This window comes from Macrobrachium nipponense, chromosome 8 (assembly GCF_015104395.2).
Source record: "Macrobrachium nipponense isolate FS-2020 chromosome 8, ASM1510439v2, whole genome shotgun sequence".
Taxonomy (NCBI): domain Eukaryota; kingdom Metazoa; phylum Arthropoda; class Malacostraca; order Decapoda; family Palaemonidae; genus Macrobrachium; species Macrobrachium nipponense.
The window spans coordinates 46,694,280-46,708,845 of NC_087203.1; the positions used below are offsets into that span (position 1 = coordinate 46,694,280).

The window sequence follows — 14,566 nt, forward strand, 5'->3', positions numbered from 1 at the left end:
CGATACATGTTGCAAAAGGGGCGGAATTCTTTATAGCCCTCGCCCGCCTGACGCAGCTCCATTAGATATGAATTGGCAGCGGGTGTCTCTCTGCCATCGCGGTAAATATTAATTTTTGATATTCGTTTCTGTGATGCCTCAGAATTCAACCGAGCGTTATTTCGTCATATTTTTTATTTATTTATTTATTTGTATTTTTTAACGTCCGGACAGGCCTGGGTGTTAATTATATGGCTTGCTTCGTCAGGGAAAAGCTGATGTATGTTCACCTGGTATGTTCACAAACACGCAGGTGTACTCTCTCTCTCTCTCTCTCTCTCTCTCTCTCTCTCTCTCTCTCACAAACACTCAGGTGTACTTGCTCTCTTCTCTCTCTCTCGTCATCTCGTCTCAATCTCTCTCTCTCTCTCTCTCTTCTCTCTCTCTTCACAAGGGTTTTGGGTCTGTTAGTGTAAATTTAAACTTTGAAAGATTCTTTTTATGGAAACAAATTCTCTCTCTCTCTCTCTCTCTCTCTCTTCACTAGGGTTTTGGGTCTGTTAGTGTAAAGTTAATTTTGAAAGATTCTTTTTATGGAAACGAATTCTCTCTCTCTCTCTCTCTCTCTCTCTCTCTCTCTCTCTCTCTCTCTCTCTCCTCTCTCTCACTAGGGTTTGGGTCTGTTAGTGAAAGTTAACTTTGAAAGATTCTTTTTATGGAAACGAATTCTCTCTCTCTCTCTCTCTCTCTCTCTCTCTCTCTCTCTCTCTGCTTTTTCAGTAGGGTTTTGGGTCTATTAGTGTGATGTTAATTTTGAAAAATTCCTTTTATGGAAACGAATTCTCTCTCTCTCTCACTCTCTCTCTCTCTCTCTCTCTCTCTCTCTCTCACACACACACACAGGTCCATAGAGGTTTGGGAAACGTGTGATAACTCTACGTAATTATTGTGCCAGAGTTAACTATAACATAACAGGCAAATGTGTCCACCCAATAACCAAATGGGTTTCTCATAACCCAGTCGAGATTGAAATAATTGAAGCCCTTTTTTAAAGTTTTCTGAAAGGAAAACTATTGTGTCGGCTTTGTGTGTCCGTCCGCACTTTTTTTCTGTCCGCCCTCAGACCTTAAAAACTACAAAGGCTAGAGGGCTGCAACTTGGTATGTTGATCATCCACCCTCCAATCATCAAATATACCAAATTGCAGCCCTCTAGCCCTGGTAGTTTTAATTTTATTTAAGCTTAAATTTAGCTATAGGACAGGCCACCACTGGGCCGTGGTTAAAGTTTCAGTGGCCTTGATTATTCGATGTACAGAAATCTCGACTGCCCCGTAGAAATTTCAGCGCATTTTTTACTTGTTGTAATTAGTTTCAGAAGTGAATCAGTGTGTTCTGGAGCCCTGCAAGTTGACAGTATGTACACGGAAGATTCAATTGATTCTTATATGTTATCTCTTTAGCGACGCGAAAAAGGATTTATCTTCTAATTTGTGTATATCCCCAATTGGAAATCGGCAAACTGTACTTGAAAGATTAAATATGTTTTGTTTACTTTTTTGGGTTGGAAGTTAATAAGCTGTACATATGGAATTGCAATAACTTCTCCATATATATATATATATATTTATATATCTTAATAAGATAGTATATATATATATATATAGGATATATATATATATATATGTTCTTATATGTATATATATATATATATATTATTATGTATCTATATATATATAGATATCTAGATATATATATATATATAAGTATATATATATATATATATATATAAAAATTCTATATCTATATTATTATATATATATATGTATATATATCTATATATATATATATATATATATATATATATATATATATATATATATATATATATATGTATATATATCTCCTTGATTTAAGTTTGTTGTTCGCTGTGAATCATTTTTGATTGCTGCTGTGATGCAAAACAAAATTCTTTTTTTCCCTTTTTTTTTTTTGGTAGCTTGACACTGAATACATTTTTTCACTATATATATTTATAGCTTTTTTCGTTTTCGGCATGATTTTTGTACACTGGGCCTCGGTAATACTTTTATATATTTGTTTTACTGGAGAACTGCGGAGAGTTCTTATTTTTAGCCTCTCTTAATGTATTTCGTTTTCTGCTTTGACATTTTGATTTACTTCGGCTGGGAGAAATTTGTTGTCCATTTCGTGAAGTTTGTGTTCTCAAAGTTACCAGTTTCGTTCGCTCGAAGGATTCCGCTTTTATCGTTCGTTCTGTGAATAGAAGAATAAAATGTGGCATTTAGTCCAAAGGCCAAGCGCTGAAACGGAAATTTTTTTAGTAAATTTTGAAAGTTGTAACAGGAGGAACCTCAAAGCAGTTGCACTATGAAACAATTGTTAGGAGACGAGAGAGGTTGCAGCTAGGGGCCGAAGGGACGCTGCGAAGACCCTCTCAAGTGACTGCACTAGTCCCCTGTGGGTTCATCAGATAGATGATCAAGAATTTAAATTATTTATGAAATGAATTTGGACGCAGGGCTTTGCAGTATTAAGGTTTTCTTGAGACACGACCTCTCTCTCTCTCTCTAAGTAATACGATTTATGCACACTTGACAGAATATCATTCTCAATTTATCGAGTGATTGTATCAGTTATCCAATAGAATTAATGCCCCCCCCCCCTCTCTCTCGCTCTCGTCTCTCTCTCTCTCTCTCTCTAATACGAATTTAATGCACACTTGACCGAATATCCTTCTCTATTTATCGAGTGATTGTAATTAGTTTCCCAATAGAATTAATGCCCCCTCCCCCCTCCTCTCTTCTCTCTCATCTCGTCTCTCTCTCTCCTCGGATCGGGTTGTGAAGAGGTGGGCGTCTCTTCTCGTTTCTCTCTCTCTCTCTGTAATGTAAGACCGTGAAGGTGTGAAACTGATTTGATAATCTTGAAGATCCCGGAAATTGGAATTCATTAATATTGTTTTATTTTTTTATAATGTCCACCCACAGTGTCAGTTTTATGATATTTATAATGGTTGTTTTCTGAAATTTATAATGGTCGTTTATTGAAATTTGTAATGGTCGTTTATTGAAATTTTTAGTGGTCGTTTTCTGAAATTTATAATGTCCTTTTCCTGACATTTACAAGGGCCCTTTTCTGAAATTTATAATGTTCCTTTTCTGAATTTTATAATGGCCATTTTCTGAAATTTATAATGCCCTTTTTCTAAATTTTACAATGTCTTTTTTCTCAAGTTTATAATGACCATTTTCTGAAATTTATAGTGTCCTTTTTCTGAAATTTATAGTGTCCTTTTTCCGAAATTTATAGTCCTTTTTCTGAAATATATAATGTCTGTTTTCTGAAATTTATAATGTCTTTTTTTCTGAAATTTATAATGTCCTTTTTCTGAAATTTATAATGTCCATTCTCTGGAATTTATAATGTGTTTTCTGACATTTACAATGTCTGTTTTCTGACATTTATAATGCCTGTTTTCTGAAATTAACAATGTCCCTTTTCTGAAATTTACAATGTCCGTTTTCTGAAACGTCTGATTTTTTTCTTCCCCGACAGATGGCGACGCCGGAGGCCAACCTGAGCGGCGTCAGAGGCTCTGGCGACGCCCCTCCGCCGCGCCACCTGCACAACTTCAACACCTTCCAGTTCGTGTCGCAGCTGGTCTCCGCCACGCCCCCCTACCTCTTCAACATGTCCACGCCCTTCCCCGGCAACTTCTTCAGCGACCTCCTGCGGCGGATGGCGCCCAGAGCCGGCACGCCCGGCCTGCCCCCCGACCAGACTCTGCAGCAGCAGATCCGCGCCGCCCTCTTGGCCAAAAGCGCCCCGCCGCCGCCGCCCTCCCTGCCCCCGACCGTCATGCCCCCGCCGCTGGACTTGGCGGCTGCCACGCACCGCTCTCCAGCGGCGCCGCAGCTGCATCCCGAAAAGGGCGTGAAGCGCTCCCTCTTCTCGGACGTGTCGGCTCTCAGCTCCAGCGAGGACGAGGGCGGCGCCAAGAGGCCTCGCCTGGACACCGACGGGCGCGAGAGCGAGCAGCACCCGCCGGAGGCTCTTCCGGCTCCCTTCCTCATGCAGGCGCCCTTCTTACACTCGTCAGTGCCGCCTCCGCATGACGTGCTGAACCCATGGAGCTCCAGGGCATCGCTCCTCCGCCCACAAGTACCTCTGGCCGCCCACGTCCCGCCCACTCCCCTCGACCCCTACCGGCTACTCCTCGACTTGCGTCTAGCAGGCCAGCTCCGCACGATGGCCGCCACGCAGGCCCTGCACAACAAAGAGACGACCATAGGGGGAGGCGGGGGCGGGGGGCTGGGTCTCCACCCCCCCATCACCTCCTCCCACTCCTCCATCCCCTCCTCCAAGTCTGTCACATCGCGAAACTCGCCCACGCTCCTCGACTCACGACCTCCTCGCGAAGAGCTGCCACCGGTGTCGGCCCCGCCCTCGATGGGCGTCCTCCAGGGCGGCGACGATCGGGTGTCCGCATTCCACCCGCCCTCGAGGCCACACCCGGACGCGGCCGACACCAGCGACGAGGAGAACGGAGACCGCCGCAGCTGTAGTCGCAGTAGCAGCGGTAGCGCCAGCAGCAGCGCCGCCCGCGAGGGGCTGGGTCCCCAGTACATCTTCAAGCACCTCACCCAGATCTATCGGACTATCGACGGACACAAGGTGGAGGGCGGCGGCGAGAGCGGAGACGACCTCCGCCACGAACACTCGAGGAAGGAGCACCACCACCGCCCTGCCTCCCCTGAGTCAGCCCACACAGCTCCCGCCCGCGCCGAAGGTGGGCGCGGCGGCGAGGGCCAGCAGCAGGCAATCCAGCAGGAGCCTCGAGCAGACATGGCCGCCAGAGAGGAGGTGCGACCCAAGGAAGGTTGATAGCGGTCGTTTTTGGGGCCCTGGGGCTGATGGCACTGTTAGGGAGGAGACGAGAGGATCTCCTACTCCTCCTCCTCCTCCTACCCTTGCTCCTACTCCTCCTCCTCCTCCTCCTTCCCCTCTAGCAACGGAACAGCGCTCCTCTCCCCCCCGGTGGCTGTCGCGACTTCTGATACTATTGTTGCCAAAAACAGAAATGGAGTCGAACGCCCGCCTTCTCTAATCAAGTCAGCCTCACTCACTCACTCACTTACTCACACGTTCAATGTGATACTATTATGATTTGTGATGATTTGCGCTTGTGTCATTCCCCCCCTCCCCCTCAATTTTTTTTTTTTTTCTCGTCTTGGATTTGAATAGAGAGAAACATTCATTCATTCATGGCCCCTTTCAGAAGAGGATAAACCTTCTCGCTAGTCACTCAGTCAGTGTTCAATGTATAGCTCACTCTTAGAGTAGGGATTTTACGTATGTTTTTATCGATTCCATGATCATTAATTAATCATTTAGAGGCCAAAGGTAAATGCATAGCTGTATAGTAGAGTGGAATATCTTTGGATATATGGATTATTCTCTCTCCTTCCATAGGCTAGACATTTGCACACCCGTCACCAATCAGACAAGTCAAACGAAAGATATACGGAATGACCACTGTTATAGTACCAAGGTCCTTGGTTAGTACCATGAGTCTCGCTGTACCGTACTTCGCTACATTCCACTCACAGCTTCGAAAGCATTCTTTTCATTTACATTCCATTCGTTCAGACTGGATTTTCATTAAGACGAAACTAACGTACCTTTCAGGATTTCTAGTCATTATTTATTAAGTAGGCCTAAGTTCGCGTAATGTGGGCCTAAGTACGTGTATGATTTGATTTGTACCTGTCAGCTTTCAACCAGGAAATGATTTGAATTAAACTAGGTGAATTCAGTAACAAATATTAGCTGGAGTATAAACTCGGTAGGATTGTGAATTTTATTATTTTCTCAAGTATTGCTCCATGTAGGCCTAAATGAAAAATTTTGCTGAACATTCCCACGTATTCGTATAACGGATTTACATTTCATTGTCTGTTCATTTACAGAGTTCCCTCTTCCCCACTGGACCACAAGTAACCACCAGCGGAGATATATAAAAGTGGTCTCCATGTTCTGTTGGTTTGAATTCATGTTTTACTGAGAGACAATCACTGGCTTGCAATCACTTACTCTCACAGGCTTCCAACGATTATTCTAAAAAGGATTAAAACAAATAAAAAAAAGAGAAATTTAGTTCTTCAGTCATTCCCGGTAGAAGAAGAATCACCCAGTCGCCTCAAACTGTCTTAAAATATCACAGAAGAAGAAATCGTGCAGTGAAATTTTAAATATGCAACAACTGTACTATAGTCACTTGATTAGCTGATCAACTACGAATTTTTTCAAGAAGTCGATTGGGAATGGGTATCGGTGATTCTTCTTTCATGTCTGTACATAGTCTTTTAACCTTCTTCATGTCTGTCTGTTATAAAGCAGCAGTGTATATATATTTTGGCTGACGACATTGAGGGATGACGGTGGATGGATTTGAGAGAAAAAAAAAACAAAAGGAAGAAGTTAGAAGATGAACCATTTCCCTGGTTTATTTATCGTTCATTTATTTTAATTTTTACGTCTTCTCCTTTATCATACCATCTTTCGATTCAATGTCATAACTTATTGCATTTCTTTCACTAGATTTTCCCTTAATGGAGTTTGATTTAACAGCTAATAAATTTGGTTTTAAAAGAGCTTTGAGACGATCCACCTGCGTCCCGCAGACTTGCCCTTAGCCTATACACTGCTGCTGTATGTGTGTATTGTACAACTTCTCCAATCAGTATTAGAAAAGATATTTGTTGACAATAAGACTGCGCGTAGATTTTTAACCGAACAGCTTCAAATGGATATCAGTAAGGTAGCTATCGGCGGTTTCATTCTGCATGTGGTAGTTACCCCTTGACCTGCACTGTTCCTCAAGGGCGGCAAAGTACTTAAATACAAAAAAAAAAAAAAAAAAAGACATGACCTTCATCAATGGCTGTGACAAACGAAGCCATTGAGCGAAAAAGGTCGCGACTTAGATATGTCGAATGTCCTGTAACTGGACTCTTCAAGATGTTGTCGCGTCTTTTAAATAAGAGTTGTTTAGAGTTGCCAAGTGGTCTGTATTTAGGATGGCATTCGATTCTCGATCCTTGATATTTTTTCAATCCAGATGTTTATCGTGCATCTTGTACTGAAGCATGAAGCGTTCACGAGACCTTTTTTTTCTTTCTTAGAGTTTGTAAAACAGGTGCTTCTTGCCACCCTTTTATGGATGTGTTAAATAAGCGCTATAGAGGAACCGATGTGTTGCCATCTTGTCATCAAAGTTTAGTCCCGGGAGGTGTGATGGCTCCAGCCAGCCGGATGCACGATAACCTATGTGAAAAGCACACCATTGTTGCTTCTCCATTGCAAAAAAAATCTATAAAAATAAAAAAGAAAATCATTGATTCATCATTATTATATATAATAGCGAGTCCTTTGTGTGTAAAGGCTACTTTGCTGAATAGTTGGGAAACATAATAAAATGTATTGTCCGAGATCTTCAGATTCGCAAAGATGATGTTAGCCACGCATAATAGTCATTCTGATTCTACTTGTAAGTTATCGTACCTGTGTCTCCAGTATGTTTATTGTTGTGTTGTTTCTCATGTAAATAACAGAAGTGGAATTTGAAGCTTGTTTCAATTTTATCCTTATTTTTGTATTTTTTCCAGGTTGGAACAGAAAAAAAAAGAAAGCAAAAAGAGAAAGGATATTTTGAAGTCTGACATTTGATCTGTATTTAGACAAGAAACTTAAAGGAAGGTGCTCAGATGATAAAAGACAATTGGAGTTTGTATGATGACTCGTGGAGTTTGCACGAAGTTTGCCCAAGGTAGGCCTTCAGTTAAATTTAAACGAGAACTGCTCAGTAGATATTTGTCCGATTTTTCTTCCTCTCTATCTCATTCCGTCACATGAAAGCCAATTTATTGTTGTTTTTTGCCATCAAAAATGCTTATGCTCGAATGAGATTCCATTTCGTAAAGTTGGTTGAAAAGCCAGAGTAGCAATATTATCTTCAAGAGGTAAATTTCAATTATATTATTTGCTTTAGACTTATGGAAGTTTCTGCAGCGTTTACCAGTCAATAGACGACAAATATTGCCTTTACAGACATTATTGTTCAGTACTGTTCATTCCGCCTACCTGCAATTCATTCAGGCAGTTCTCTTTCAAGTTGTGACCATTAGTGCCATCGGAAAAAATGTTGATTATTTACCAAAAACATAAAAACAAGTATCTCGTATTACCTAGATAGGTAAATAAATTAAAGACTATCACACCTTGGACCTGGGAGTAGATGGGTCCTACCTTTAAAATCAGCTCTGCCGAAAACATAAAAAAAAATTGGTAGAGGATATAATATGTACTCACCTTGGGGGACCTACCTTCATAACAGAGTGTAAGACATTTGTCACCTGCTTTGCTGAAAACGTTTAAAAAAAAGAGAGAGAGAGAAAATGCATCGATGTATCTCCTCAGCCTGGCCTATCTTCGATAATGCAAGATAATCCTACGCCTCTCGCCCAGAGAGAGAGAGAGGCGTTATTACTGCGCGATCATTGGCCTCACGCCTCTGTATCGGGCGGGCGGCTCAGTCGAGCTTAACTCGAGATCGAGAAGACACTCCAGAGGGTCACTTGACCTAAAACTCTGTCTCCTGCTTCGCTGGTGCTGTCGGCGGGAGGTTCTTGTACTTTAGCATATAAAGGGCCAGAGCGCGATCAAGCACCCTCGACACGCCTCCCCCCGCCCTCCCACCCCACCACCCGCGGAAGGAGGGTGTGGGGGGGGGGGTTGTTGTTGTTGTTGTTGTTGTTGCTGCTTTGTGCGTCATATCCGAGATGAGGAGTCTCTGCTCTCGAAAGCGATTCGTTCGTTTGTTTTCGAGTCGAAGTGCGTTCGAAGGAAAATAAATTTGATAGGTAGTACTGGACGTGAAGTTAAAAGTATGACGTGAGAGAGAGAGAGAGATTATTATAGAATACTAGTGTCAGGACAGAGAGAAAGAGAGCAGAGTTCTGTACCAGTAGTACTGGACATTGAAGTTATTATAAGCAGTTTCATGGAGAGAGAGTAAAAGAGAGATTATAAAGTTATTAAAAGCATCTTCATGGAGAGAGAGAGAGAGAGAGAAAGATGATAAGGTTATTATAAGCATTTTCATGGAGAGAGAGGAAGAGAGATTATAAAGTTATTAAAAGCATTTTCATGGAGAGAGAGAGAGATATTATAAAGTTATAAGCATTTTCCCAAAATGGAGTAGAGGATTGAGGAGAAGAGAGATAATAAAACAGTTATTAAAATTAGCATTTTTTTCATGAGAGAGAGAGAGAGAGAGATTATAAATAATAAGCATTTTCATGGAGAGAGAGAGAGAAAGAGAGATAATAAAGTTATTATAAGCATTTTCATGGAGAGAGAGAGAGAGAGAGAGAGATAAATAATAAGCATTTTCATGGAGAGAGAGAGATTATAAAGTTATTATAAGCATTTTCAAGCAAAAACAGAAATTATTACAAATGCTGATACCGAAAAAGAGAGCGAGACAGATTAGTATGAATGTTGATACCGAGAGAGAGAGAGAGAGAGAGAGAGAGACAGAGAGATAAAAGTTATTATATAAAAATGATCCCATCCACAGAGAAGTTGAAGAACAAAAAGACGCTACGTAGATTCTTATCAGGGGATTTTAAGCTCAATGGCAGCAGGACCCAGTGACTACATCAAGAGAGAATCCCTCTTCATATTTCATAAACGAGAAGACCTGAAATCTACTTATTTGAGATATATAGTTAGTCTAGATATTCAATTTCGTTCATGAAACTGTAAAGAAACAAAGTTGTTTTTATCAAGTTTCCGTCGTCACTAAGGAATGAATGTTATTACCGAACTTGACTCTCTCTCTCTCTCTCTCTCTCTCTCTCTCTCTCTCTCTCTCTCTCTCTCTCTCTTCCCTACATTGCAAAGTTAACAAATCCTTCAGTTTTGAGAATACCAATCAAGTAGTTTCTCTCTCTCTCTCTCTCTCTCTCTCTCTCTCTCTCTCTCTCTCTCTCTACATTGTAAAGTTAGCAAATCCTTCAGTTTTGAGAAAAACTGATCAGGTAGTTTCTCTCTCTCTCTCTCTCTCTCTCTCTCTCTCTCTCTCTCTCTCTCTCTCTCTCTCTCCAGTGCAAAGTAAACAAATCCTTCAGTTTTGAGAATACCAATCAAGCAGTTTCTTTCTCTCTCTCTCTCTCTCTCTCTCTCTCTCTCTCTCTCTCTCTCTCTCTCTTCCCTACATTGTAAAGTTAACAGTTTTGAGAAGACTGATCAGGTAGTTTCTCTCTCTGTCTCTGTCTCTCTCTGTCTCTCTCTCGTCTGTCTGTCTGTCTCTCTCTCTCTCTCTCTCTCTCTCTCTCTCTCTCTCTCTCTCTCTCTCGTGCAATGTAAACAATTCCTTCAATTTTGAGAAAACCAATCAGGCAACTTTCCTCTCTCTCTCTCTCTCTCTCTCTCTCTCTCTCTCTCTCTCTCTCTCTCTCTCTCTATTAAAGCGAAATCCAAATGGCGTCAGCTATTCAAATCCGGTTAAGAAAATCAAAACTTCATTCCAAAGCATCATTTCTAGTCCCAGATACGAGACGCGACAACAAAATAAGTCATTTTGTCTTGCCGGTTTCATTCCATAAAGTATTAAAAAGAAAGAATGTTGGAGAGGATATTATTCAGATTTAATTAACGAAAGCTCTTAGAGTCTCAGAGTTATTATTTTTATTAATATTTTTTTCTGGGTCTATCACAGTCCATCCTATTCGACTGGGTAGTTTTTATTGTGTGGGGTTCCGAAGATGAACCCTATTCAGAAGATGAACTCTATTCATATGGAACAAGCCCACCACCACATGGTCCACTGACTTGAGATTCCTGCATCCAAAGAATATCATGGTGTTCATTCGAAAGAAGTAGCAGAAGGTAATAGGAAATACCTACAGAAAAGAAAAAATAGATTGAGAAATTAAAGAGCAAATAGCTAAAAATGTAAGTAAATTATAAGATACAATAGGGATTTGTATTAGGGTATAATGCGTTGCATTTTCGCTTGAGCTCCTGAAGAAGTTCCAGTTACACGACCGTTAAACGGTGTGAGGAATAAAGGACTTCTGGAACTGAGAGGTCGCTCTCAGTAGTGGAAGACTGGAAGACGAACTTGACCCAAAGATGAATTTTATAAATTTGATCCACCGCAGATGAGACAGTAATCCCGCCAATTTTCCTCTTTAAGGAATCATTATTATTTCTCTCAACACCTCAGTGGTGTGATCGGTATGGTATTGGCCTGCCACCTCGATACCCGCGAGTTCGATTCTCGGGCATTCCGCTGAGGGGTCAGAGATGTGTATTTCTGGTGATATAAGTTCACTCTCGACGTGGTTGGGAAGTCACGTAAAGCCGTTGGTCCCTTTGCTGAATAACCTTTGGTTCCATGCAACGTAAAAATACCAAACAAACAAACAAACAATTATTATTTCTCTCGCTATTTGGTAAGTTCTATACGCATCACGGCGAGACTCAACAAAAATTGTGTAAGTTACTTTCTAACGATTTTGATTCCATGTATTGCCGTGGCAAGCTGGTCTTCATCTACCACCAAACTATGGCTGGGCATTCGTCCTGTCTTCATGACCTTTCTAGGGCCTTACTGTACTAAAATTGCCATTGGCATTTCACATTTAACTTCTTGGGATGAAGATTTGGTAAAGCGTCTGAAATATTAAGTTTCTGAAAAGCTTCAGTAATGCGATCCCAATTGGCTCTAGGTTTCGGCCAGACCATTTTTCCAATAATGCAATTAGGAATACTAGCAAACATATGTATCCAGAAACTATGTATGAAAATTCTTAAAGTAACTAAGTCTACGGGCATAAGCAGCTCCGTTTCAGGGAATCTCTTCTGGCCCCCACCCCCCCCGGAGGGGGGAAGAGGTAGGATGAAACCCCATTATAAACCATCTTAGGGGTCCCCACTATAACCCTGCCAAGTTTCATGCCTATTGGGCCAGCTGTTTGGCCGTGATTGAATGACAGACGGACGGACAGACATTACGCCCATTATAGTAAGATACTGAATGTCAGATATGTCCATCTCAATGGCACAATGTTATAAAACCTAGCAATAGCTGGAACATCTATGAATATGAGGTCTAATCTCTTACCAGAAATGTGCGTGGGTCCCTTAATTAGCTGGACAAAATCGGAGAATACGCAGAACTCAGGAGCAGACCTCCCATGTTGATCTGTGGAATTTGAATTTAGCCACTCGCTGTGCTTTGCACTGCAGTCTCCACAAATAACGAATGAAGCTTTAGAATCCAGTGACTGAGCCATGCTAATCCTCTCCAAGAGAGTCATATATTGAGTCGTCCAATATTTGGATTGCGGTAAACCGAAAATGTATAAACATTGTAGAACTTATTGAAAATCTAAAACAGAGAACTTCATGGCAACTACACTTCAGATTTTCAGATGAAATCTGGGCTATCAAACCCTAAGATTAAGAACTCAACCAATGAACTGTTGCTACTTACAATTATCTCAGATCAAAACATCAAATCGTAGTTACAGCCGCAACTCCGGAGATCAAGATTTGACCTTAAGCCCTGAATATTTGAGTGTTGTTCGCTGCAGTTTTTCTAGCTGTAATGAGTAGCAGGGACAGGGTTCAGCTCAAATGTCTCCCGAAAGGATTAAAATTAACTTAAAATTAGATTCGTAATAACTAACAGTAAAAATCAACAGAACAACAAACAATAAAATCAACAGCAGCAGTATTTACGATATCTATTGTAATTTCATTAAAAGGATGGATAAATCTGACCATATGTCATAAAAAAAAGAGAGCTGGAATTATAACTGGTCGACAAGGTGGAGTCAGGATGCAAATTCCTGAGAATTATGCCATAGTATTGCACCAGGCCCGGTTTTTTATTCCATGCCCCTAGGTTAAGTTAGATCAGATTAGATTAGATTGGATAGCATTGCTAACAATTCGTTATTTTTGGTGTGGGAAATACAGAAAGATTATTTTCAAGGAAATTCTATGGCTAGTTTTCAAGGTATGGCGTCCCGCTTTTGATAGGAAAAGGTCCCCGGTACCCGGTTACATATCTGGGGGAAGGCAGCAGGGACACCTCGCAAGGCAAAAAAATAAAATGAAAATAAAAAAAAAAAAAAAACCGCCAGGTGTGCCACAACAACAGGGGGTAGATTTAATAGATTTGAAAAAACGAGAAGGAAAAGATTAGGTAAAGAAGAAGTCGCTCTCCTGATAATTCACCAAGCAACGTTTGGCTTCTCATTAGCCTGTTCTACTGTTCGGAAAACAGAAAAGTGAACAAAAAAAGAGGAAAAATGGCTGATTTTAGCCTCAAGCAAGGGAACTCGAACCGAAGATCATGGAGGGCCACGTTACAGTGGCTATGAATTGAATTGAATTGAATATAGAATTTAGGCCAAAGGCCAACCACTACAGTAGATTCACATCAGCCGTACATTTGACTTCTATGCCAGTCCCTTACGACGCTCCTGATTGGCTGGTGATAAGCCAATGACAGGGCTGGAAACTCTCAGTGTCTCTCGAAAGTTCACATGGGCAGGATGTATATTCCATCTCTCCTGAGGTATACGTCTTTCAGGAGAAGTGGAACATACATCCTGTCTATGTGAACTCTCGAGAGAGACTGAGAGTTTCCAGCCCTGTGATTGGCTTATCAACAGCCAATCAGGAGCGTCGTAAGTGACTGGCCTAGACGTCAAATACACGGTTGATGTGAATCTACTATAGGACCTACGAGGTCCTATAGTAGATTGAAATTGACAGTAAAAGGTTTGAAAGGTGTAACAGGAGGAAAACTTAAAAGCAGTTGCACTATGAATCAATTGTTAGAAGAGGGTGGAGAGTAAGATGGAAGAAAGAGAATATGAAAGAAAGTACAGTAAGAGGAACAAGGTTGGAGGACAAGGTTTGTTTTCAGAGTATCCTTCTCTTTGAAGGGTTGCCTACCAAGGCTATAGGTTCCCTTCTCTTCCAGACAACTGAATACCGTAGTAGTTTTCTAAAGGTTACGTTATATTTGGGGTTTATTTATCAATTTCAGGTCCAAAGGCTTCAGAATATAATCAGTTTTGTGATGTCAGATCAGGAAACACACAGAGCCAACTCAGTTACACTCCAGTAGATTGTATATAAAGTGATTCCCACTGACTGGCTAATCTCATTTGGCCAGTGGTCTCGTGCATGGTTAGGAACTGGAATACTATACAATTTAGGCCAAAGACCAAGCGCTGCGGCCAATGAGACCATTCAGCGGTGCAAATAATATTGGAATGAGCAGTTATAAGGAGAAGGGTGAGGAAAGTAAGGTAGAAGAAAGAGAATATGAACGGAGGTACAGTAAAAGGACTGAAAGGGATTGCAGTGCAACTGGGGGTCGAAGGGACGCTGCGAAGAACCGTAAGTAATGCCTACAGCGCACCGCGTGAGGTGCACTGATGCCACTACCTTAGGTGCCATACTTTATACGGACC

At 41.3% G+C, this 14,566-nt stretch overlaps 1 protein-coding gene across 1 annotated transcript; it reads left to right on the top strand.

Annotated features, from left to right (window-relative positions):
* The first annotated feature begins 3,525 nt into the window (after window positions 1-3,525).
* On the top strand, window positions 3,526-7,629 carry LOC135222749 (ras-associated and pleckstrin homology domains-containing protein 1-like). Its single transcript, XM_064260997.1, has one exon. It carries the CDS (start codon window positions 3,558-3,560, stop codon window positions 4,884-4,886), a length of 1,329 nt encoding a protein of 442 aa, XP_064117067.1. The 5' UTR covers window positions 3,526-3,557; the 3' UTR covers window positions 4,887-7,629.
* Window positions 7,630-14,566: the final 6,937 nt, after the last annotated feature.